This window comes from Sinocyclocheilus grahami, unplaced genomic scaffold (genome assembly GCF_001515645.1).
Source record: "Sinocyclocheilus grahami isolate Dianchi unplaced genomic scaffold, SAMN03320097.WGS_v1.1 scaffold72.1, whole genome shotgun sequence".
Taxonomy (NCBI): Eukaryota; Metazoa; Chordata; class Actinopteri; order Cypriniformes; family Cyprinidae; genus Sinocyclocheilus; species Sinocyclocheilus grahami.
Genome location: NW_015505251.1, coordinates 477,319 through 502,315, shown reverse-complemented (window position 1 = coordinate 502,315; position 24,997 = coordinate 477,319). Strand labels below are relative to the sequence as shown.

Here is a 24,997-nt window from a genome sequence, read left to right as displayed (position 1 = left end):
AACAAAAACATTACACATTACTTGCTGCAAATGCAAAGTATATGTAAATCTGTTACACAAGACAGTCACAAAGCATTTTAGATGGCCTCTATGTTGGACATGCATTGGGAGGAGTCTCTCTGTGACGCCACATTGGCATAGTTTCAATAAAGCTGCTTAGGGTGAGTTGGGGTAAGAGGGAGGGGGTGTTGTCTGGGTGTGTAAAATAAGCAGCATTAGCTTCGGACCCATCAGACAGGCTTAACTTAACGATAGGAACCATGCAGATCAGGATGCATCTAGGAATCGTCTTTGGTTTAACATAGAGCGTGAAGAACTGAGAGTGAGGAAAGAGAGGGTTGCGTTGCAGAATGCAACTGAAAAAGGAATAATGGTGACACTGGCACACTTTGCTGCACGGAAAGAGTAAAACCAGTGTGTGATTTAGGACGAAAAATGAGTGCAGGGATATAAAGTGGAAGGAGCGTGATAGCAACTGTGAGCAGATATATGAGACTGGAGTGATTAATGGTTCAGCTGCTAGAGGAGCCAGGGGCAGATCCACTCCCAATAAGGGCAGTTTGGCTGGGCCAGTGCAGGGCAATGTTCTCAAACAACGAGAGAGCTAATCTATATCTCTAAATGTGATGAGGCCAAAGTCAATAGAACCACTAAAACCCCCTTTTTATCTCTCTCTCTCTCTCTCTCTCTGTTGTCTCTGCTGAACCACACTTAACAGTTTACGTGGCATATACTGAATTCAGTTTGTCAAGTCAAGTCACCTTTATTTATATAGCGCTTTTAACAATACAGATTGTGTCAAAGCAACTGAACAGCATTAATTAGGAAAATTGTGTGTCAATAATGCAAAATGACAATAGTCAACACTCATTTTTCAGTTAAAGACAGTTCATCATTGAATTCAGTGATGTCATCATCCAGCTCAGTTCAGTTTAAATAGTATCTTTGCAATCATTTGCAATCAAGTCAACGATATCGCTGGAAATGAAGTGTCCCCAACTAAGCAAGCCAGAGGCGACAGCGGCAAGGAACCAAAACTCCATCGGTGACAGAATGGAGAAAAAACCTTTGGAGAAACCAGGCTCAGTCGGGGGGCCAGTTCTCCTCTGACCAGACAAAACCAGCAGTTCAATTCCAGGCTGCAGCAAAGTCACATTGTGCAGAGGACTCATCTGGTTCCTGTGGTCTTGTCCCGGTGGTCGTCTGAGACCAGGTCTTTACAGGGGATCTGTATCTGTGGCTCATCTAGTTGTCCTGGTCTCCGCTGTCTTTCAGGGCTGTGGAGGTCCTTTCTAGGTGCTGATCCACCATCTGGTCTGAATATGTACTGGATCCGGGTGACTGCAGTGACCATCTGATCTGGATACAGACTGGTTCTGGTGGCTACGGTGACCTCGGAATAAGAGAGAAACAGACTAATATTAGCGTAGATGCCATTCTTCTAACAATGTAGCAAGTACATCGGGTGTTATGAGAAGTGTTCCCGGTTCTGGTTGACCTATTTAATGCAGCCTAAAAATCCTTTAACGGATTTGAATATTAGAAGCGTATTAGTGTGTTATGTGTAAGCCAGGTTAAAGAGATGGGTCTTTAATCTAGATTTAAACTGCAAGAGTGTGTCTGCCTCCCGAACAATGTTAGGTAGGTTATTCCAGAGTTTGGGCGCTAAATGGTCAAGTCAAGTTTATTTGTACAGCGCTTTTCACCATACAAATCATTGCAAAGCAACTTTACAGCCAATTAAGTTTCTACAATATTTAGTGGTAGTTTGTCAGTGGTGACTGTCAGTTAATGTACATATGGCAGAAATGTATGGAAAAATAAATGTAAAACGTAATAAAACAGACGATGAACACTATTAACAGCTATTATTATATGATACAATCAAACTTATAGCAAAATGTGGTAGTTCTGTATGTCAGGACACTCCTGCCTGAAACTGTCAGTAAGATGCAAATTCAAGATATCTATCAAATTCAGCGAGTTGTTAGTTGCAGTGCCTTTCCAATTATAACTCTCCAAAAAAAAAAAAAATTTACAATTACAGTTTAAACTATTACCCCCAATCTTAAATACATGGTTATAGACTTGCAAATTAGCAGTAGGGATGTACTGTACTGTTATTAATCATTTATATAATTTGAATAGATAATTTCACTAATTGTGATAATATCACTTAGTTTCACTTTGTCTTATGATAAATGGCACATTCTTGGGAAAAAATAAAAATGTATAACATTTCTGTTCATTCTGTCGAAACATGTTTTTGTCCCTGCAAAAAATAGCTAACAACAGAATTTATACAAAATGGAATGTTTTTACATATTCACATTTATCTGTAAATTAATATTATTAATATGAATAATAAATAATATTATAATATATGCAACATATTATTATATACTTTTTAAATAAAATATCATTTTAATAATATATAACAATATATTCAGGGTGCTTTTTTTTTTTTTTTACAACAAAAAGTTGACTTTTTTTTTTAGTCAACTTTAAGAGGCCAGTGATGTCAACAATGAAATACTCATAGAGACAGATATGAAGAAGGATAAACCATTATTTTTAAAGGAAGAATTGTCAGAGCCCAAACAGATTGAAACAGGTGAGGGATGCGAAGAATGTTTTATATATATATATATAAAAAAATCCATATAGATAGTGAAAGCATGAGATCAAGCAAAAATTAAATAATGTAATCAAGTTTTTTAATAAATCCAAAAATATAATGCCAATACACGCAGATGTGGAAATAAGCTGATATTCCAATGAAAAATAAACAGTTACACTTTTTTTAAGGTGTTCTTGTTACAGTGTAATTATACATTTAAGTACTGAGTAATATTAATTAACAGCATGTATTTACTATAGGGTTAGGTTTAGGATTAGGGTTTGGTTTAGGGTTATTGCATGTAATTATGCATAACTTTGTGCTAATACTATAGTAATTACATGTAACATGTAACAAGGACACCTTAAAATAAAATGGTACCAAATATACACTTAACAGAGTTCAATATATTAAGTAATGTGACATTCTTTTTAATTATACCAATAGTCAAAAGGAAAAAAAAGAGTGTGTTTCCTAAGAATGAGGCACAATGTATTTGTTTTAGACAAGCACCATTCATTAAAGTATAAATGACTGAAGATGGCCAGAGGTGGAGAGGCTTTAGTCTAAGCAGACAGGTTATGGGAGAGCAGTGCTAAGCACAGAGAATGCAATGAACATGTTTGCGTGAAGCCACAGCTGTTAAATCTTGCAGTTATAGCTGTGCTTTCAAGGAGTTCTGGAAAAGTGCATGTAGAGTCGATGGGTGTCTGTTAGTAAGTGTATGGACTGACTGTATAGAAATGGGATATGTAACACAAAACAGAGCCAGCGAAGTGTCAGTATGTGAATCAAATGCTTGATGACCTTTCCACTGACAGTAAAAGCAAAGCGAGAACATATCTGCCACCTTAGCGCTAAACCATATGACTCAATTTCAAGTTATCCAGCAATGTTTTTTTCACAGAGATGTACAGACCCATACTGCTGCATTGGACAAACACACTACATGTGGGGTATTATGCATGCATATCATGAATAAATGCATTTTGATTATGGTCCCTTTAAATTCTGAGGGCAGAGGTCAATGTACAGGCAGAGGGAGGGATGGACAAACGAGGCACTCATAACTGAGTCAGTGCAATTCAATCTGGTGAGATGGCATGGGGAGAGAGACAACCTTGCAACTTAGCACTAAACATAGTGCCTGTAGAGTAAGCCAGCTGTCCAACTCTGATTTCAACGGAAGAGACAGCAGCGGATGTGCATATAGGTGCTCAGAATCTCAAGTAAATCTCAGCTTTTTAGATATATATATATAAAAAACTATGACCTACAGTAAAAGCAAAGGGAGACCATATCTGGCACATTAGCACTAAACCATGTGACTCAATGACAAGTTATGCAGCAATGTTTATTTTCACTAAGAGTTACAGACACATACTGCTGAACTAGAAAACACACCACAAGTGGGGTATCATATTTGCATTTCATGTGCATAAATAATTTTGATTACAGTCAGTTTTTTATACAATAAAAAAACTAAGCTAGAGGGAAAAAACTAGAATGGTAGCAGGGTTACATATTTAGCCTAAAGTAATATAATAATGATAATAAATATTTATTATCATTATTACAATTAATTTAATATAATTTCAATAAATTGTGTAATATGAAATTGTTGCATGATTTTAATTGTTGGATACAGTCGAGAAAGCCAAGGCCAAAATCACAATTTTAAGGTACAGATGTGTTTAAAACGAGCACATTTTTTAAATGCTAGATTCATGTTGTTTGCTAAAATAAAAAGTAATCAGACACCAATTTTTTACCCTATTTGTAGGAAGTGAAATATATAAAGATCACACATTAACATCAGTCCCACACTTTTGTCATGGGGTCGCTGGACACGTCCCACCTCTGCTTCTTATGTAAGTTAAAATGGAATAAACCGGCTGTCTGTTAAAACAGACTGGAGCTCAATTACATCTCTTGTTTCATCAGCCTGGGCCTTAGCAACTTGACTTGCTGACTTCTAATTTAAATGGTGAGTTGGCTGGGTTATACATACTGTTAACTTTTAAAACCTGAAGTGGAGAGCAAACACAATCTGAATACTTATGTCACATGTAAATTTGTTTGAAAGCATGTGCATCGTACAATCCTGAAATACAACAGCTATCGGATAGCAGGAGACCGTCATACACATTCAGCTAAATATATCTCAAGGTACTCAGCTGACTGTTGAGTTATACAACAATGTGCAGACAGGAATTGACAAGTGCAACAACTTAAAGTAAAACTCTCATTTGCAAGGCATTTATTATTTGTGTGGTTCATTATCTTTTACAATCAGAGATAAAAAAGAATAATTGCTCTAGGAATCAATTCAAAGATTGAAGACTATGGCTGTATTTTTGACATAGAACTTTCAGAGGTCATGACCTACGCATGGGGTCCAAAGAAGGTGCCATTATAACAGCTGTAGACACTAGACCCTATAGGTCTAATGTTTAGAAGTTTCTCTACATCAAATTACATTGCATGTAGATGTGATGCTCTGCATGTAGACTCTGCAGTGCCCCTACATCCTATTATTTCCTAAAAGACATAGGTGTATGTTGTTATGAGATAATGGGGATTTCTCTGTTCATGGGGACCCCCACACACACCCCATTATGCCCCACTCTCTGCTGGTGACTGTCCTCTCTCACTGCTAGGCATGCTAGGGTGTTGGATGCATAGCTGCTAATTTTGGAACAGACTGTGAGCTTGAGTTTTTTCCTTTCCCCTTTTAGCCCTTGACTTCTCCACCAAATCCAAAGGCTCTCCTGCAATATAGCATACACAACTCAATGTTTTTTTAAACTGCAGAGATTTGGTCATCAGCAAAATAGGACATTTTGATCTGTCTTTGTACTTATTTTCATATCAAGTAATCCTGAGGTAAGAAAAATAGAAGTATAGATCACATCAGTGTTTAGATACAAATGGGATCTGGCAGTTTTTGGCACAAGAAGGGGATAATGGTTAAACTAAATTTGTCACATTGGGACACACAGACAGGGTGTAAGTGTGAAATTGGACCCTGAGTATTAATATAGAGTAAGGGGGATGGTTGAGTTGTCCTCTTCCTTCTTTCTGTACTGCACAAACCTGTCCCTTCACTGATGTTATGGGATTTTTTTTCTCAACAGGGTTCCTGAATATTCCACCCACCTGCTCAGTCATGTGCTCTTGAAGCATTTCCCAGGGAGGGAACCACAAATGAACCAATGGATGCACACTTGTCTTTTACTTATTCAAAAGAAAACTCCAGTGTGTTTCCTTGGGATTGTAGGGTTGAATGAAATAGATAAGAAATAATTAGTCCTCATCATGGATGTCCAAATATTTGGTATAGTTCCAAGACCATCAGGCTGTTTATATGTCCAAAGGCAGCTGTGTTCTGTTTTTTCTGCAATGAAGAAGTTTAGTTTTATTTATGTAGGACATTGGTTTCAGATTGGCTGATAAGTCACCATAGCATCATGTCAAATGAGACCTAAGAACAAATTCAAATGATCTTTAGAGGGAACTAAACTGAATGACTCCAATGCTTATTTCTCAGGAGAAATGGAATCATAAATGTTAAAATTCTGTGATAATCATTCTGCCTATGAAAACCATTAGGATGATTATGCAAAGTGTCATATTTACACATATTCTCTCAGGTATAATTAACAAAAATATGTCATAGTTGCAATTTTTATATTGCTTGCAATGGTTTAAGTAGTACAGATCACTAACTGGACACTGAGAACACTACTGGGTACAGTACGAACTGTCTTCACCTCAAGGGACACATGATGCCTTTTCCTACGCAAAGTACATCTTACAAAACATGGACGTATATAGGGCTAACTACTACTTTAGTGAGAACAGTTAATAATGTATGCCATTTCATAAGTAAACAATATGTTTTAGCATAAAAAGTGCATATACCAAATAAAGGCATTTTTAACTGAAAGTGAATATTATGATACATTTTTTGTGGGCTTTGTTTAAATTTGAGACCTTTTTCGCAATTTCTCTGTGAAAAGAATAAAGTAGTAAAGACTTTTTAGGCCTCAACACAACAGTACTATCCAAGTAATAACTGAATGCATTATAGGTCTTAAAATGAGGAAATTAAGCTTTTTTTGTGCTTCTACAGTGTCTTCGAGTTATTTCATAACTGAGCAAGAGAGAGAACGTGCCACTGTGAGGGGGTGGGGACAGCTGTCTCCTGTCTCGGGTGTTGTGATGTAGCTTCTTTCCTTTTAGAACCTGAAACCCCAATCAAGCACCGCAGCTGCCCAATGAGATTCAAGCATGCATGAGCCGAGCAACCAATGGGCAGCAAACATCGAAGTATATAAACCAAGGTCTGACATCTTGCAAAGCTGGGCAACCCCTACATTGGCTTGGTGAACAGGATCTGATCCCAAGGACTGTTACATTTTCTCCCATACAGGTAAACTCCGCTACTGTTCAGAGATTTTACAAGGGTGGGAATAAGGGGTATTTGATGAAACATGAAAAACTTCAGCAAAAAAAGACGTAATACATTGCAGCTTTATGTGCCAAAATATTCCCCATGCAAATTAATGAAACCTCATTGGGGTTAATGACCAGATCCCAGATGCACAATATCTGGATTCTTCTTGAATTACTCTCTTGATTGTTGGAGTATTAGACATGCTCAGTTTCATATTTTTAAAGTTGCTTTTCTCATGGCAGACCTGTAGAAAGCTTGTCATTGCCTGATAAGCTTCAAAGAGTCCTAATGCATTGGAAAGCTATTAAATAGGCAGTCTGGAGTAGATTGCGGTCTATGGCAGGAATGATCTGTGTGTGCGCTGGACACCTGCTGTAATTCGGTGCAAGGTCATGTCATCTGGGGGAATTTATAGCTGATGTATTTTACTTAATCTATTTATACTTCAGATATTGCATTCTTTTTGTATGAATGCAACTGCATGCAAAAGCTATGAATATGTGGAAAAATAGATTAGGATGATTGATTACTCCTAAACTGTAAGCGTTTGATATTTCTAATATTTTGCTAATTACATTTTGCAAATGCTAAATTGACATGGGCATAATACCAATTATGGGATTGAGTGTGCATGCTCCACCCTCAGCAGAAATTAGAGAGGTGAATGTGCTATCTGCTTTGAGTGATGGGAGTGAGTTTGGCACCCATGCTAAAAATATCACCAGCTGTCTGATGCATATAAGCATTCAAGCTATTCAACCACCACTCCATGTAGAAATATGAGGTGCTGGTTAGACATAGCACCATATTTTGTTACTAGGAGACTGAAGTTTACTTGGGACACAAAATATAGTATGCATTAAACTTGTCTGCAATTGCTGGCATTTTAATCTGGAAACTAGCGCTGCTTATCTTTGACCTAACGCAAATGGGTAGTTGGTCATAATTCTCTGTTTCAATGTCAGCATTGAGAGACGCTGGTTCCCCTTCTTTCTTGGGTCCAATGAGTAAGCTACACTTTAGTAGGCCTGGGACAATGCTCCTGGTTTTCCACCCTAACAACGGCTCTGCAGACAAGATTTGCAGACTTATCTAAGTCTCCAAAGCACATAGTAAGTACTTTGGCAACTTACCTTACTACTTGTCTATCAGCAGATCGCCGGAAAAGTGCAATCATGACTAAGAACTGCAACAACGATTACAAGATGAAGTTCTCTCTGGAGGAGGAGTACCCTGACCTCTCCCAGCACAACAACCACATGGCCAAGGTCCTGACTAAGGACATCTACAACAAGCTCAGGAGCAAGTCAACCCCCAGTGGATTCACCCTGGATGACTGCATCCAGACCGGTGTGGACAACCCTGGTTAGTAGAACATGTCTGAATACATTCCCCCATAGTGGCCGATCTCTCGAGATACCACAAGCAATGTTTTAGTTAGAAGATACATAAAGCACTACCTTTTAATCCCAATTCTAGGCCATCCCTTCATCATGACCGTCGGCTGTGTGGCTGGTGATGAGGAGTCCTACGAAGTCTTCAAGGAATTGTTTGACCCCATCATTTCTGACCGTCACAGTGGCTACAAGCCCACCGACAAGCACAGTACTGATCTGAACTGGGAGAACCTGAAGGTATGCTAAAGTTCTTTACATTATCATGGTGGTTTTAATCTACTGTGGCTGATGTTTACCTGTGCGCAGGGTGGTGATGACCTTGACCCCAACTACGTTCAGAGCAGCCGTGTGCGTACCGGCCGCAGCATCAAGGGAATCACCCTGCCTACCACCAACAGCCGTGGTGAGCGTAGAACTGTGGAGAAGCTGTCCATTGAGGGTGAGTCTCACTGACATTATGCCCTGACATCCACAAAGCAACATGCATGGTCTTACTGATGTTTCTCTCACAGCTCTGAACAGCCTGGATGGCGAGTTCAAGGGCAAGTACTACCCTCTGAAGGACATGACTGACAAGGAACAGGAGCAGCTCATTGCTGACCACTTCCTGTTTGACAAACCTGTGTCCCCCCTGCTGTTGGCTGCTGGCATGGCTCGCGACTGGCCTGACGCAAGAGGCATCTGGCACAATGACAACAAGACCTTCCTGGTGTGGGTGAACGAGGAGGATCACCTGCGTGTCATCTCCATGCAGAAGGGCGGCAACATGAAGGAGGTCTTCAAGAGGTTCTGCGTTGGGCTGCAGAAGGTAAACCCCATTACTTTTAATCCTTTGGTCATCTACTGCAAAGATAAGCAACCAAAGGCCTGACCCCTTGTTGTATATTGCAGATTGAGGAAGTCTTCAAGAAGCATAACCACGGTTTCATGTGGAACGAGCATCTTGGTTTCATCCTGACCTGCCCCTCTAACTTGGGTACCGGCCTGCGTGGTGGTGTCCACGTCAAGCTGCCCAAACTCAGCACACATGCCAAATTTGAGGAGATCCTGACCAGACTGCGTCTTCAGAAGCGTGGCACAGGTGGGTTTGAAATCGCTGAACGTATAAAATGGCAGAGAGTTACACTGTGATCATAATTTTGAGAGACTCTTTGTGCTTCTATTATGCAGGTGGTGTGGATACTGCCTCTGTTGGTGGTGTGTTTGACATCTCCAACGCTGACCGTCTGGGCTCCTCCGAGGTGCAGCAGGTGCAGATGGTGGTCGATGGTGTGAAGCTCATGGTTGAAATGGAAAAGAAACTGGAGAAGGGCGAGTCCATCGATGGCATGATCCCTGCCCAGAAGTAAAATGGCAAAAGTGCTTTTCTTTTTTTATTTGTTCTTTTAAGCAGTCATGCCATCTTGACTTTTCCAAGAGACACTCCACCCTGCTCCCTTTTTTCCTACTTTTTTCTTTTTCCTTTCTTTCCTGCCATCTCCTTTTTCCTGCACTTTTCCTCCTTATCTTCCTGTAACATCCTGGGATCAAACCTCCACATAGCTAGAAAACCCTAGCTATGTTGTATTCACCTAAACCTTTTTTTTGGTTGTACAAAGTTAATAAACGGCCCCATGTAACAATCAACCTGTGTTTTAAGTCTTTACATTCTTGATAAGTCTCTATTTGTACCTACAGACACAGCTGTGAACTTAACGTTGCTGAACATCAAAACATAATTTGAACTTTATGCACACTTTCATGAATACAGTCAGCTAAGCTGACCCAAAAGTCATTTTGAACACTAAAATAGCAGTAATTTGTGCAGAATAGCACAATGACAGTCAACAATAGTTCAAGCATGGTTTGTCATTTCTTTCAGTTAGTATGAAGCCAGATCACGTTTGTTTGAATTATAACAAGTTAGAATATTTGCAAATCTTACACAATATATATTCAACTTGTAATGCAATAAATTAATAGAATAATTTATTGCATTACAATAATTACTCGAATGAATAACACACTTATAGAAAAAGAGCAAATTGGAAAGTGTGATTTGAAAAGCACACATACACTAATCCAAATAGGTTCATACCTGTATATCTGGTTTAGAGCTACCAAATGAATATGATTTGGCTTCCAAAAATAAAAGAATTAATTACTCTAGATAATAAGATCTCTATTGTCAAGTATTCCTTATATATTTCCAATATATTTCCTTAAAACTTGCATTAAGCAAATATCTTATAAATTTTGAACAGAACAAAATTAACAGACAGACAAATCACTGAATTTCAGACAAATGTATTAATCATTCTTGCATTTTCTCACATTGCACAGCTCAAACATATTCCAATCTTGACGATGAGGACTTGCGATGTCAAATCAGAGATAAAGTCAACAGTCTGTTTGTGGCCATTCAGCAGAGTGCACTTCTGGCAAGATAACAGAGGTTTCTCATCAGCGTAACAAATACAAGAGCAACACAAAGAGCATTGTGTCTCGACTTGGCTCAATAAATTGCACCATTTGAAGGGAGAACTGCTTTTAAACAGGTGATGTTGCTCACTCAGCCCTAAAGTGCTACGGTGTGACCATATAATATGACGAATCTCAAAACAAGGAGGCTCAGGAAAGCAGACATCACCTACTCAACCTGCATCACTGGCAAGTTTGACGACCAACAAGATCATTAAAAAATTAGGAGAAAACGCTATCACTTTAAGCACTTGCATTGTCAGCGGCTCCGCATGTTGTTTACGGTTCGAAATGGTGTGGCTTTCACATGTGTTTTTTGTGAATATGGTTATTTAAACGAGGATAAAATTAAACATACTCTTCTCGCCGGGACAGCGGAAGATTAGAAATCAAAAAAATTGTTAAATAGCAGCAGTTAAAAGGAATGACAATGTACAGAGTGAACACGTGACAAAAAAATGGGTGTTAAAAAACAAGATGGCTAAGATACCAGGTAAAATCAGCGGTAAAACAGGCCTGGTAAAGGGAGTTCCTTCAGCAGGTGCCCAGTTCTCAATGTATGTGTGCCAGTCTTTGTAGGCTTAGAGGGGGCGGGTCTACGTCCATTCATCCCATCTTTCTGTCCCATGCTTTTGTCCCTGATCTCCACCCCCTCTTGCCCTCAGAGTTCCAGTTCTTTGGACACTTTGGTGGCGATGTCCCGAAAGGCAAGCGGAGCCCCCCACAGGCGCTTAAATCGAACACCGCTGGTCTCGGCGGGGCCGTTGGGCAGCTGGCACACCTCCGCTTCGAAGGCAACACGGGAGCCGGCGGCTCCGTGGGTGCAGGAGAGGAGGAAGGGCCCGGCCTGGTGGACCTGGCAACCGCAGCCCTGCGCCGCCTCCCGCAGAGCCAGAACCACCTCGGCCGGGTCCCGCGGGCTCCGCACCTTCACATCCCAGCCGCATCGGGGGGTCCGGGGCTCTGTCGCTTTTTGATACCCAGATAGATAGCGACTGTGGAGGGAGGAGGAGGTGAAATGGGAGGTGGGCGGTGACGTGAATGTGTGGGTGGGGGAGGTGGGGTACAAGAGAAAAATATATTAGAAATATGTAAGAGCAAAAATGTTCACTTCATAGAAACGGAGTAAACTGTGTGGACTACTAGTCTGTGATATTATTTAAAAAGGTAACACTTTGTAGTAAAGTTCTAATTGTTGACATTAGGTAGAGCATTGGGCAACACCAATTAACAAGAACCACCTTTTAATTCTTTTACATTTAATAATCTAGATTAATGTTAATTTTTTATATATACTATTGTTTATTGATAATTCATGTCAGTTAATATTACATTGAAACTAATTTTTTTTTAATTAAAACTGTGTGAGAAGACATTAACATTAATTTAGATTAATAACTGCTTTAATCATTGCTTGTTAGTTTATGATATGTAATATGGTAAAGGGATAGTTCACCCAAAAATGAAAATCCAAGATGTAGGTGAAACACAAACGAAGATTTTTAACAAAAACCTTTGCAGTCTGTCATACTTATAATGGAGGTGAATGGGAATCACGGCTAAAACATACAATAAAACAATTTTTTTTTTTATTATTAAAAATACATTTGAAAATAAAAATGTGTGGATCGCAGACTTATAAGAAGAAGACCTCACGCCCTGCTGTTGAGTAGTGATGGGAAGTTCGGATCATTTGACTGACTCGGACTTTTGAGTCTCGTTCAGCAAAATGAACGAATCTTTTTTTCGAGTCATTTCGTTCATTTTAACAAAATATAATTAAAATGTTACGTGTTACTTCCCTAATATGTCTACTACTTACGCAAACGTTGATCACACTACAAACAATACAAAACTGCTATAAGAAACAGAAAAGATTAATTCATTGTTTACCTGGGTCTTCAGTCTATGATTAGCTCACCTCACCTCTTATCTGACAAGTCTTCGGGTTTGGGCTTATGGGGCTGTCACGTGATGAACGAACGACTCGGAAAAACCCGAAGACTCGAAACAGGTGAACTATTTGACTAATTCCAGTACAGAACCTATAGGATATTGCGCATGCGCGACTGAACGAATCACTCCCTTAGACGACTCGTTCTTCCCGAGTCACATTAAAGATTCGTTCAAAACGAACGAATCGTTCAAGAACGACCCAACACTACTGTTGAGAACGCGCTCAGGAAAGTTCGAACAATTCAGACATTGTGTGAATCAGAAGTAAAAAAACTATATAAATACTGTTCAGTTTCTTGCACAGACCGATCGTTTTGTGTCTTTACACATCAATGTATCGTCATGTGTTCAAAATCTTCGTTTGTGTTCTACTGAAGAAACAAAGTCACCTACATCTTGGATGCCCTGGGGGTAAGCAGATAAACATCAAATTTTCATTTTTGGGTGAACCATCCCTTTAACTAATGTTAACTGAACCATGTGGTAAAGTGTTACCAACAAAATCTAAATAGTTTGAAATAAACATCCTAAAAAATCTGAACCCCTTCTACAATCAAAAAAGAGAGGAAATGTTCAAATAAACACTAAAACCTGTTACCTGTTACCTGTCAGGAGACACTGGACTTCTTCAGGATAATAAAACCATTTTCAAAAACAGTTACAATCTGAGCATTATTTAAATCCAGTGTGACTATCAGAAAAAGCTGGAGAACATTTTGGAAGGCCTGAATAAAATGTGAATGCCATTAATTTAAAAAACAAATATCAAGACATACACTGCCATTTAAAAGTTTCGGGTCTGTTATATATGCATTTTTAATGTTTTTGAAAGAAGTCTCACCAGAAGTCTATACAGTAATATTGTGAACAATGATTACAATTTTAATATCCATTGTATTTTTTCTTTTTCAAATATATTTTAAAATGTAATCTATTCCTGTGATGGTAAAGCTGAATTTTCAGCAGCCATTACTTCAGGCTTCAGTGTCACATGAGTTTTTGAGTAATCATTCTAATATGCTGATTTGCTGCTCAAGTAACCAAAGAATATAATATACATTTATATTGAATATAAAATTTAAGGGACAGCATTTATTTGAAATTTCATTTAAAAGACATTATAAATGTTTCTACAGTCACTTTTCATATATTTATGCATCCTTGCTGAATAAAAGTATTACTTTCTTTTTGTTTGTTTTTCAAATAAAAATCTTACTGACCCCAAATCTTTGAGCAGTAGTATATTAAAAAAACATTCATACTTCAATTAATGGGTGCATACAAATATAGGGATAAATTATAATAATCAAGCAAAAATATTGGGTAGAGCACTACTGTGTGTTTATGCTGAAATGAACAAAACTCAGAACAGATTCCTGTGCAGCCATACATCACCTGTCATGCACTACACACATTATTCCTAAATGTAAATCTCAACTGGATGTAAACTGCATTCAAAGTACATACACTTAGCAGCTTTTAACAAAAATATTTGGAGATTAATAATTAAAAATGCCATTCAAACATCCAAGTTAAAAACTGAAATGTGATTTTCCAAATGCAACAGCCAACCACTGTCAGTGAATATGGAAAAGGTAAAGGGAAGGACAAGTAGGGATCTAAACAAATTCTACATACACCTAAGCTAGTTTTGATGCACACAGTACACGGTTCTATACAATTAACAAAATGCAGTCACATTCTTAGCAGTCTGATCTGCCATGGCACGGATCACATGCTAGAAATTACCTGTATTTTTTAGCCTGACTTTTTGTAGTTGTATATGTAGCTAAGAAGAAGTAACAGAGAGTTAAAATCGTATGATTAAGTTAAAATTTTTTCTGAGCAAATATCATTAAATCATCTATCTGGATGATCGTTTCATGCTATTATTATTTATTTTCCTCTACCTATTTTCTGTCTTTCGTCTGTTTGAGTTGTTTGCTTGTTTTCTGCAATGAAGAAGATGGTCCAGAATTGGAGGATGGATGGCTTATGTTACTTGCTCAGTCATTTGTGTGTATTAAAAAGAATCGGGAAAAACTCACCTTGTGACCGGAGATCTGCAGACTCTCTCAGGTTCGTCTGTGACCCTCAAAAGGAAGACAAAGGTTCATGTTAGGAATCAACCAGCCAATAGAGCGACAATTATTCTTCATCCTCCACAAACAGTTCACATCTAACACCACATACTTGCACTGTTACATTGACGTCACCTTCAGCAATCCACAATAATCACCACTGACAACAAAAGAAAGTGACGACAGTGATGGATTTACAGGGTAGGATTATGTATTAAATATATTAATTACGTTTTTCAGATGTCACCACGTATTGTTTAATGTCAGTGTAACACAAATTAAAGAAACATTCACAACTGTATCCTTAAAAACTAATAAAAAATGTAATCTATATAAATGTATTTCTTGCGTGTCTGGTAATATCCTTTTAAGTTTATTAATCTACTATTCTACATGAGACGTTAGAACAATATTAGTAGTTATTAATATAGCTTTAAACAAAGAAAGTGCTAGTTGACTGATGTCCACATGAGGCCGCTATGGATCAAGGCTGCTTTTATGAGCGCTTGTGAAACTTTCCATTCACATGATGTAGCCAGTGGATTCCCTCTTAAAGGGACAGTACAGGGGCCTCTTGCTTAAACATTACAGTGAAAATGGAGGGCTCTATGTTGGGTGTAAATAAACCATATCTGGACAGAAAAATTACATGGTAAGCAAGGGAGGCAAATGAGCTTGGCCAACGGTGAGTGGGATTTGGCATGAGAGGATGAAATACATGTTACATAACTAATCTGGGTTTAAAGGAGAGCGGAAACCCCTGCTCTGCTTGCCTTGTCCAAAATTAGGCTTTTGTGATACAGTCTAGATGAAATTGTTTTAAATGGCTGTTTCTGTATTTCTTTATTGTATTAATTCCCTATAATCACTAGAAACCGGATAAAGGCATACAGTTTTCCTCGGACCAAGCTAAGTGCCATTCCTGTGAATGAGTAAAAGGTGAGAGTAATGCATAAATGAGTTCATGAAAAAAGTAGTACATGGATGGTGCTGGTGTAAAAGGCCCCTTGAGCAAATACAAATACAACGCTTTTTCAAATATTTAAATATCTGCAGAAATTAAGTTTTACAATATCCATTCACAATAACCAAAATAATGTTTGTTCCCCCAAAAAATAAATTTTCTGTCACCCTCATGTTGTTTCAAACATAATTCTTTTCTTCTTATCACAAGCAAAATATTTAGCAAAATACGCAAATTGGGACTGTCATGTTGTAGAAATTATAAATAAACACCTGTAAAATCAGTCCTTATGACTTGTATGCAAGTCTTCCTCTTCGCTGTCACTCTAAAAACTTATTTGATTCATATATGTGTGGCAAGACCTTAACCGACACGTCTTGATATACCATATTCGAAATAAATGCAATTAAAGAGTCACAGCAAAGTGGAAGATATTCAGCGAATAACACTTTAAGCAAATTGTATGATTTCAGAAGACTTAAAATAGAGCGTAGCTGTTCCTGTGCACTTTTTCAGTGTCCTTGGTTCTGAAAATGTTTTTCCATTTACTTTTTCCCATATAGGGACTTTTAAAGTCTTCATTAAAAAAAGAATTACACAACATCAATTAAAGGGATAGTTCACCTGAAAATGAAAATTCTGTCATTAATTACTCACCCTAATGTCGTTCCAAACCTGTAAGACCTTTGTTCATCTTCGGAGCACAAATTAAGATATTTATAATGAAATCCGAGAGCTTTCTGACCCTGCATAGACAGCAACGCAACTACCACGTTCAAGGCCAAGAAAGTAGTAAGGACATCGTTAAAATAGTCCATGTGACCGTAATTTTATAAAGCTACGAGAATACTTTTTGTGTGAAAAGAAAATGAAAATAAGTTTATTCATCACTTTCTTCTCTTCTGTGTCAGTCTTTGACATGTGTTCAGGTCAGAGTACCACAATGCATACGTGTGATGCTACTGACGCAGGAGCGGCCGTTCTGACGTATAACTTGTATATGCACTGAGCCTTGTTTACAAGCAGAGGAAGACTCACGCTGTACATAAAACAGCCTTTGTAACCTGTCTGAAAATTTTGACAGAGAGGATGACTTGCAATTTTTTGCCCAGCCTTTCTTATTGGAACCAGAATATAGAGATGATTAACTGTGAGATGGTCATTCTATGTCAGAGCGCCGGGTCCTGCGTCAGCATGAACGTGCATCGAAGATTGACATGGAATAAATTGTTGAATAAAATCGTTATTTTTGTTTTCTTTGCACACAAAAAGTATTCTCTTAGCTTCATAAAATTACGGTTGAACCACTGATGTCACATGGTCTATTTTAACGATGTCCTTACCTCCTTTCTGGGCCTTGAACGTGTCAGTTGCATTGCTCTCTATGGAGGGCCAGAAAGCTCTCGGATTTCCTCAAAAATATCTTAATTTGTGTTCGAACAGAACGAAGGTCTTGCAGGTTTGAAACGACATGACGGTAAGTAATTAATTACAGAATTTTCATTTTTGGGTGAACTAACCCTTTAAAATCGACCAGCTACGAGGTGAATCATAATGTTACAAAGATTTATTTCAAGCAAAGAGAAGAGAAGTGCACAAGAAGACAAAGGGACAAGAATGTCTACTTAGGGAGATTGAGGATTATGTCATTCACAACTCAATTCAAGTTTATTTGTATAGTGCTTTTCACGATGCAAATCGTTGCAAACCAGCTTTAAAGAAAAGTCTCTACATTATATTTAGTAATAGCTTATCAGTGGTGACTGTCTCAAGTTGATGTCCATATGGCAGAAATGTACGGTAAAAATCAAGCAGTTAATGTCATGTAATGAAAAATCTGGTAGTTTTGTATGTTCTTCATGGGAGTGTGTAAATGCTGAAGAGTTCTTTTGGTGCAATTTGCAGAGACTCTCAGTTTGGTGGAGATTTCTTTGCAGAATCATAGGTAATGCGTTTTTTTTTAAATCAGGAATTCTGCTGTTAAACCTAAATATTTAAAAAATAAGTTAAATAATGCAGAATGATGGCATCAGCAGAAGCATAATATCGATTAACAACCTTGTAGCTCACAGTAGGTCTGTCTTGAAAGGTTTAGAAGTTATGGTTCAAAGCAATATCTCTATGGAGAAAATGAAAGGGATTTTAACTTCTGAAACCACACTTTTGCACTCTACATAGCATATGAGTCATATGACACATTTTTTGGAGCTTGGTATGTCACATGTATTCCAGAAGAAAGAAAACCATACAGGTTTGGAATGACATGAGGGTGAGTATGATGACTATCCAAAATGTTAAAAAATTTTGAGCAAATTATCCCTTTAAAACGCAACAAAATAATATGTGTACAAGCTCAAGGAGGCGCTCTGACACCCAGCGCCAACACATGTGCCAAAGAGAGCGGTGAGACTGTGAGTATTTTGACAGACTGAGAGATGGAGAAAGGCCACAAACAGGAAGAAAACTTACTAACTGTTTTTGATCCCTGTGGCAGAGTGCAGCCCGAGACTGACTTGTTTGAGCTCTGGCGCTTTGAGGGGTCAAGATTGACCCTAGTTGATGAAGGGAAGGAAAAAGGACAATGAAGAGAAGGACAGAAAGAAGAAGGGGAACAGGAAGATCAAGAGAGAAATAAGATTGCAGCAAGGAAAAAAAAAGCAACGAAACAAATAAACAAAATAGAAACACTGAGCATCCAACAATTGCCAAGACCAAGAGATAGAGGGACACGAGGGGGAGCATGTGCCTGAAGCTGTCGGTTAATAACAGAGGAGGCTTGAGGAAGAGATAATGCAGAAAGTACATATGCAAACTTGTGCAGAAAAAAGGACTTTATCCATTGATGTCACCCTAGATAGGTTAATCTAATCGGGAAGTTTCTTTTAAGAGATGGAAGTGTTGCACTAATCTAATAAAGAGCTTCTAGTTGTGCATCCCTGCAAAAGTCCTTCTTTCTGGCTTTCTGCCCAGAGAGGCACATAAACAATTTCACTGAGGATGCTGAAGAGCAATGCGCCCCATCAGCGTTCCTACACGCTACTGAACATCTCAATTACATTACGGACTCCAAAAGCTCCCATATCTAACTCCATTACCTCCTCAGATTCCACAGGACAATGGGCACCAAACCAAATGAAAGATGACTTTGTAAACTGATTGGCTCCAGCAGTGGAGCCTCTGTCATTTTGATATTATGCAGCTAATGGGCCGGTCACGTCAAAAACGATAACTATAATAATAACTATAAAGTTATAAAAATGTTCTTCTAATTCAGAGAGAATAGAGAGACAGAGGAATGATATCATTAGAAACACTTTAAGAACGTTTTTTTCTAGCTGATGAACGATAAAAACTCACACAGCCAATCAGAATCCACCTGACTTAAAGATAAACAAAATGTTATTGTCCGTTTGTATGGACACAAATATAGTTTTTATAATTATTGTCCGTTGGTGTAGATGCTAATTTAGTTACTATAGTTATACTTCTGTTGGTGTGGATGCTGTTGTTTTTGCCTTTTCATGTCTATTCATGACTTTATTTTTAAAGACTGAGTCCTGGTGTCCTCTATAGAGAACATTAAGATTATTTTTCAAAAATGTATTTTTTCTTCATTTTTTTCTTATGCTCTAAACAATGTAATGACACGAAATTTAATTTTTTCCCCCCTGGTAGTCAGGAGGATATAGTAATCATTATAGTTATTGTCTGTTGGTATGGTAATTCTCATTATATTTATCTTCTGTTGGTGTAGACACTAATATTATGATCGTTAGAGTTATTGTCTGTTGGTGTGGACATTAATGTAGTTATCATTATAGTCACCGTCCATTGCTGTGGACATTAATATATTGTTCATTGGTGTGGATGTTAATATAGATATCATTATAGTTATGTTTATAGTTATCATCCACTGGTGTGGATGCTAATAAAGTAATTTTTTATAGTTATCTTTATATTTATGGTTCTTGGGATGGATGCTAATATAGTTATTGTTAATAGTTATATTTATAGTTATTGTCCATTGGTGTGGACATTAATATAGTTATGCCATGACAACTATATAATATACATGGGCAATGTTAATGTGTTTGGTCTTGGCAGAATAGATCTGCTGCAGCAGATTAAGTACAGAGACTTGCAACTGTCAATACATGCTGCTGTATGTAATAAATACTGCTGAACCACATATAACACATATAAAATAACCCCCATATATAACATACATGAAATTACCCTGTAGTAGATCTATACAGGTGGAGCTGGGGAAGGTGGAGGGTTTCTGAACCGCACTGCAACTGCTACACCAAGCGCTAGCCAAGTATTTGAATGTTGTGCAGCAAGCTCATTGGCTGCTGATGTGAAAAGAAACCACTCAGCTGCACAATGTGATTATATCAGATTGAGTTAGAACCTATCAGCCTGCGCCATCTAGAGTTTCATGACAGAACTTTGCATTAATCGTTATAGTTATGTTTATAGTTATCGTTCTTCAGTGTGAACAGGCCATAAAAACATCCTCAGACAGCACAATGCTAACTCTAATAGGTGGAATATTTGGAAAGAGCGAACTGATGGTGTGGAACTTGATTTATTTGGATCTATTTTTATCTATAATATTCTTAGTCATTATGGTTTACAAGATGAAACCGTCGCTCTCTTCTTACCTGCGGGTAAGTTTTGAGGTCAGCTTAGTGAACAGGTTTGTGGTGGCACGGCTACGGGAGTGGGGAAGAGGACTGGCTTCGTGGGAGAGGGTGGGTGAGGTGGGGGGTGCATGGGTGGGAGGCCGGTGGTCCCGGAGCTGGCCCCCGTGGAAGGTGCTGCGGATGGTAGAGCCCCTCGTCAACCGAGAACGCTCGGAAGATGTGGAGCTGGAGGCCCCGGCTCCAGAAATGCTGTGGGTGGACGGGGAGGCTGGAGGTAATCGATGTGACAAGGAGCTGAGGAAAGAGATCAAGAAAACATGGATGGAAATTAAATTCCCCTTGAACTGAAGTTGGGTGTGACTCGTCCACCATTACTTTTGCTATGGACATGAATGATGCCCACCCAGAACAACCATTGTAGGAACAACCAACCAGAACATTATGGTAGCAAGTTTTGCATGGGCAAACGTGCAAAAATGCATGTGAAAATGCAAAAATCTAGCTTTAAATAAAGCTGACAGTGCAGTGATACAGTATGTCATTAATCCTGCTTATTAGCAGTCATCGTAGCTCTAACTGGAGGTTACTTTGATAGCAGAACTTTAATCTATAAGACAAAGTCCATAACGAAACACAGTAACAGCTCTGTAGCGAAACAATTAGACCAATATCAGATCTCGAGGCTCAGAGAGGCAGCTCGTTGGGTTTAGTTGAGCGTAAATGTGAGGCAGGATGCTGAGTCACTAAGGCATGAGCTCTCTTGTGTTTTTATTCCCATCTCAGAAACAGCCACTTAAGGCAAATTAAAACTGAACCCTTAGCGGAAAAAAGCTTGCACACGACTGCCCATCTGAATGCTGGAGACAGAGATATGCAGAGAATGGAGAAGGTTAGAGCGCTCTCTTTATTTTCTGTTTATTAAACTAATCTGAACCAGGGAAACAGGAGAGAAAGTCAAACGACAAAGAAAAATGATGACCCACAATGCTACTGATATTACTAAGGTGTTCAAAGTGGTGGTTAGCAGCTTTGGGTGGTTACCGGGGTGTTGTTACCAAGGACTAGGGATGTAACGATGCACCCAGAGCCGGTTGAAAATTTATACATATATGAGACAATTTAAATCGGTTGAGATGTTAAACGAATCGCGATACAATGGGGAGTAGGAGTTTATAGGAGTGTATCTCTAAGGGAACTGACTGTCTTTAGAAAAGTTTAGATGGTATTTTCTTTTTATCTTGCCTCTGTATATAATGCATATTAAAGTAGTGTTCATAAGAACAGTGCTGCTTTGTTTACAGCGGCAACCTAGGAAATGCTGTATAGCTGCTGGTCCATAAGCGCCACCTGCTGTCAGAGAGTGAATTTGCATCTCATTCAGCTCGTCTACTGTTGTTGTTTCATGCAGATATGTTTTATGTAGTATAGTTTTACAAAACTAAAGTCAGACCATTCTGTTTTTGTTTCAAATTTTGAAATTATACAATCTAATTTAGATAAAAAATGCTCATGCTGCATGTTTGCAGCATCTTTATTTGGATAGTGATTAAAATCCAGTGGTTGCCTCAAATTTTAAATGGAAAGAGCAGAGGCAAAACCTGTTTATATGAAGAGATTTCTTTTATTTGTGTTATTTATATATTTGATTTGGGTTTTGTTTTAAAATTTCAAATTAGTTTTGATATTTGACAAAATTGACAAGAAATGCGAAGCATTTTTTCCAATCAATAATAAAAGAACACCTTTTCATTTATAATTTTTCTTAAATTTAATTTTGTTAAAAAAATTGTGAGAAAATCGTATCATGAAATTAGTATGGAGACTCATATCGCATGAGTTGACTGAATCGTTACATCCCTACCAAGGACATCCCTACCTTGAACACTGTTGGAATCACTTAGACAAGCAGTAGCATACCTCTCCTTTTGATGAGCAATAGGAATAGGGATGCTTTCCATAGCAACCAGCACTACTAATGTCTCAGTTCAGATGGGTTCACAACGCAAACGTGTCGCTCTTGGCACCAGACTGCCTCTGTCCCCTCTGTCTCACCAGGTTTTGACATAAATCTAACAGATCTCACATGCTGCCTCAGTCTGCCCACTGGCCCCGGGGCACTTCACTTAATGCTCTAAATAACCCTGTGCTGATGGACCTTACACACACACACACACACACACACACACACATACACATACACATACACATACACATACACATACACATACACACACACACAGAATTTCCTATATGAGAGTTTTACATATTAGCTTCCATTGGTCGGAAACTCTGCAGTCATTAATAGCAGTTCTGGGCAGAAAATTCATGTGATGAAGGGGCTTGAAACAGCTTGAGTGTATTCAGTGTGTATATGGGGTCCAAGAAATTTGAGACTAGTCTGGGATTTAAAATCTCAGAATTTATGTTTGAAGATTTTAAACCGTAAAATTAACAAATTCTATTGAATTATTCTACATTATTTCAAAGTCAAAAATCAAATATGCAAATTTGTCACTAATATTCATCTTAAAATATTAATATCAATTCAGTTTTCTCTCAAATCATTACCCTGATAATACTGTTCGCAATAAAAAATATTGTATTAAATATAAAAATGATTTTAGATTTCACTGTGTATTCGTCACATTCTGGTGATGGTGATTCTGCGTGTGTGGACACATGTACTGTACTAGTTGGGCTCGGGGGAGGGAGACTTCTTTAGGTCAACCAGTCAAGCAGCCTTGTGACCCAGACAATCCACGTGCCTCCTCTCATTCTCTTTAAAGGGGTCATTTGATGCAATTTAAATTTTTCCTTTCTCTTTGGAGTGTTACAAGCTCTTGGTGCATAAAGAAGATCTGTAAAGTTGCAAAGACTAAAGTCTCAAATCCAAAGAGATATTCTTTATAAAAGTTCAGAGTCAGCCACGCCTACCTAAAATGTCTCGTTTTAACACGCCCCCACATATCTACCGCACTATGTGGGAAGATTTGCATAACGCTGCCCAAATGTTCACGCAAAGAAAAAAGGCGTAACTTTTATTCTCGCTGTAGTATTGTTGACGCTGCAGCCATGTTGTGAAGACGCTGTGTGTTTCGTTGTATAATTGTTCATATATCTATTGAAATACTGATATTCTGGTCTATAACTCCTCCCGAACTTCCCTCTGCCCTGTATCTTGGTCTCTCATTGGCTGTAGGTCATCGCCGATGTGTTTTTCAGTCAGAACTCATTTCACACAGTGTGATTGTGAATCGCGACGTGTCTGTGATTCTCTCAGATCGTGTCTTTGATAATTCACACTGCGTGATTGTCACTCGCGTGAACGAGCACCGATTTGCCTCCGATGTTGGGCATTTGTCTGCGATTTCGCAAAACCTGTCGGCGAGTGAAAAATCGGGTTAATATCGTGCAGTGTGAACTCGGCATAAGCCGGGGCTTCGGCTCACGCTAGCCCGGCCTCAGCGCACTCTATCCCGGCCTCAGCGCACGCTAAGCCAGGGCCTCCGCTCACGCTAAGCCGGGGCCTCAGCTCACGCTAAGCCGGGGCCTCAGCTCACGCTAGCCCGGCCTCAGCTCACTCTATCCCGGCCTCAGCGCACGCGAGGGGTTGCACAGACTTATCGACTAGTCGACTGGTCGACTTCAATGCTCTGCCATGACGCTTTAAGCTTGACGTCGACTAGTCGCTGGTCCTATAGAGGGCGCAACAGGATAAGAAATCTTTGAAGGACTTCCACATTTACTCTCTGTTTCCAAACAGTTCAAATGACAAATAAATGCATACTCTGAAAGCGCTCCACAAGACATGTGTGATTATATTACTGGATGCTCGAAATTGAACAGGAGAATGCACGTTTTAAACAGCTTATTGTACAGGTAAGTTAATCGCCGTTCTAATCTAATGCACTGCTGCACTGTAACGCACACACATAGGCTACAGACAGTAGCAGGTACATCACGCGCAGATCGCGAGCACAGAGTCATTCAGCACAGAAATGTATTGTCAACACTGTTCTGTGATTTCTCAATAAAATAGATTAGAAACTGAAAAGTTCAAGCATATATTTCTTAACTAAATTCCACAGCTTCACTACTAGTAGAGAGACGCTGCCAGGTAGAATTAATTCACACACGCAATCGCTGTCTCACTAATGCATTCATATGAATGTAATCTTTACTGTGCTACTTTATCTGTATCTGATTTAGAATGAGCAGAAATCTGTGAGACATATAACGACCCAAAGACAAAAGAACTGTTAAAAAAGCTGTTATAGGAGCAACAGCCATGTGGGCAGCGCTGTGTCATATGCCATAGCTGTGCACAAGGTGTTTATCACAGCTCCAGACTTATTTGTTCATTAATGACGTCATCAGCGACTAGTCGACTTCGACTCGACTTTCATCACAT

General features: G+C 38.7%; 2 protein-coding genes across 6 annotated transcripts in view; one reads left to right on the top strand and one right to left on the bottom strand.

Moving 5' to 3' along the window:
• The first annotated feature begins 6,958 nt into the window (after positions 1-6,958).
• Positions 6,959-10,102, top strand: LOC107585550 (creatine kinase M-type-like). 2 transcript variants are annotated; one of them, XM_016272611.1, is made up of 7 exons: positions 6,959-7,055; positions 8,235-8,444; positions 8,559-8,713; positions 8,783-8,915; positions 8,989-9,284; positions 9,368-9,557; positions 9,647-10,102. In XM_016272611.1, exons 2-7 carry the CDS (start codon positions 8,255-8,257, stop codon positions 9,823-9,825), a joined length of 1,143 nt encoding a protein of 380 aa, XP_016128097.1. In that variant the 5' UTR covers positions 6,959-7,055; positions 8,235-8,254; the 3' UTR covers positions 9,826-10,102. The 2 variants fall into 2 exon arrangements, with proteins under 2 accessions (XP_016128097.1, XP_016128099.1); XM_016272613.1 differs by having other exon boundaries at positions 6,963-7,055; positions 8,232-8,444.
• A 1,305-nt stretch (positions 10,103-11,407) lies between these two features.
• The window catches only part of mark4b (MAP/microtubule affinity-regulating kinase 4b), a 64,868-nt gene continuing 51,278 nt past the window's right edge, over positions 11,408-24,997 (bottom strand). For 2 of the 4 annotated variants that reach the window (XM_016272606.1, XM_016272609.1), the window contains 6 exons: positions 20,605-20,880; positions 18,407-18,489; positions 14,941-14,985; positions 14,803-14,844; positions 14,642-14,681; positions 11,408-11,931 (listed from right to left, as the gene is read on the bottom strand). In XM_016272606.1, coding sequence (XP_016128092.1) covers positions 11,598-11,931; positions 14,642-14,681; positions 14,803-14,844; positions 14,941-14,985; positions 18,407-18,489; positions 20,605-20,880 — 820 coding nt within the window. In that variant the 3' untranslated portion in view covers positions 11,408-11,597. The remainder of the gene's footprint in view (positions 11,932-14,641; positions 14,682-14,802; positions 14,845-14,940; positions 14,986-18,406; positions 18,490-20,604; positions 20,881-24,997) is intronic. The other 2 variants (XM_016272608.1, XM_016272607.1) reach the window with 2 other exon arrangements.

Bases quoted from the DNA above. Each gene is read 5' to 3' on its own strand.
- LOC107585550 (XM_016272611.1), top strand. From the start codon at position 8,255: ATGACTAAGAACTGCAACAACGATTACAAGATGAAGTTCTCTCTGGAG. The intron at 8,714-8,782 runs GTATGCTAAAGT...ACCTGTGCGCAG, and splicing joins TGAACTGGGAGAACCTGAAG to GGTGGTGATGACCTTGACCC. The intron at 9,285-9,367 runs GTAAACCCCATT...TGTATATTGCAG, and splicing joins TCTGCGTTGGGCTGCAGAAG to ATTGAGGAAGTCTTCAAGAA.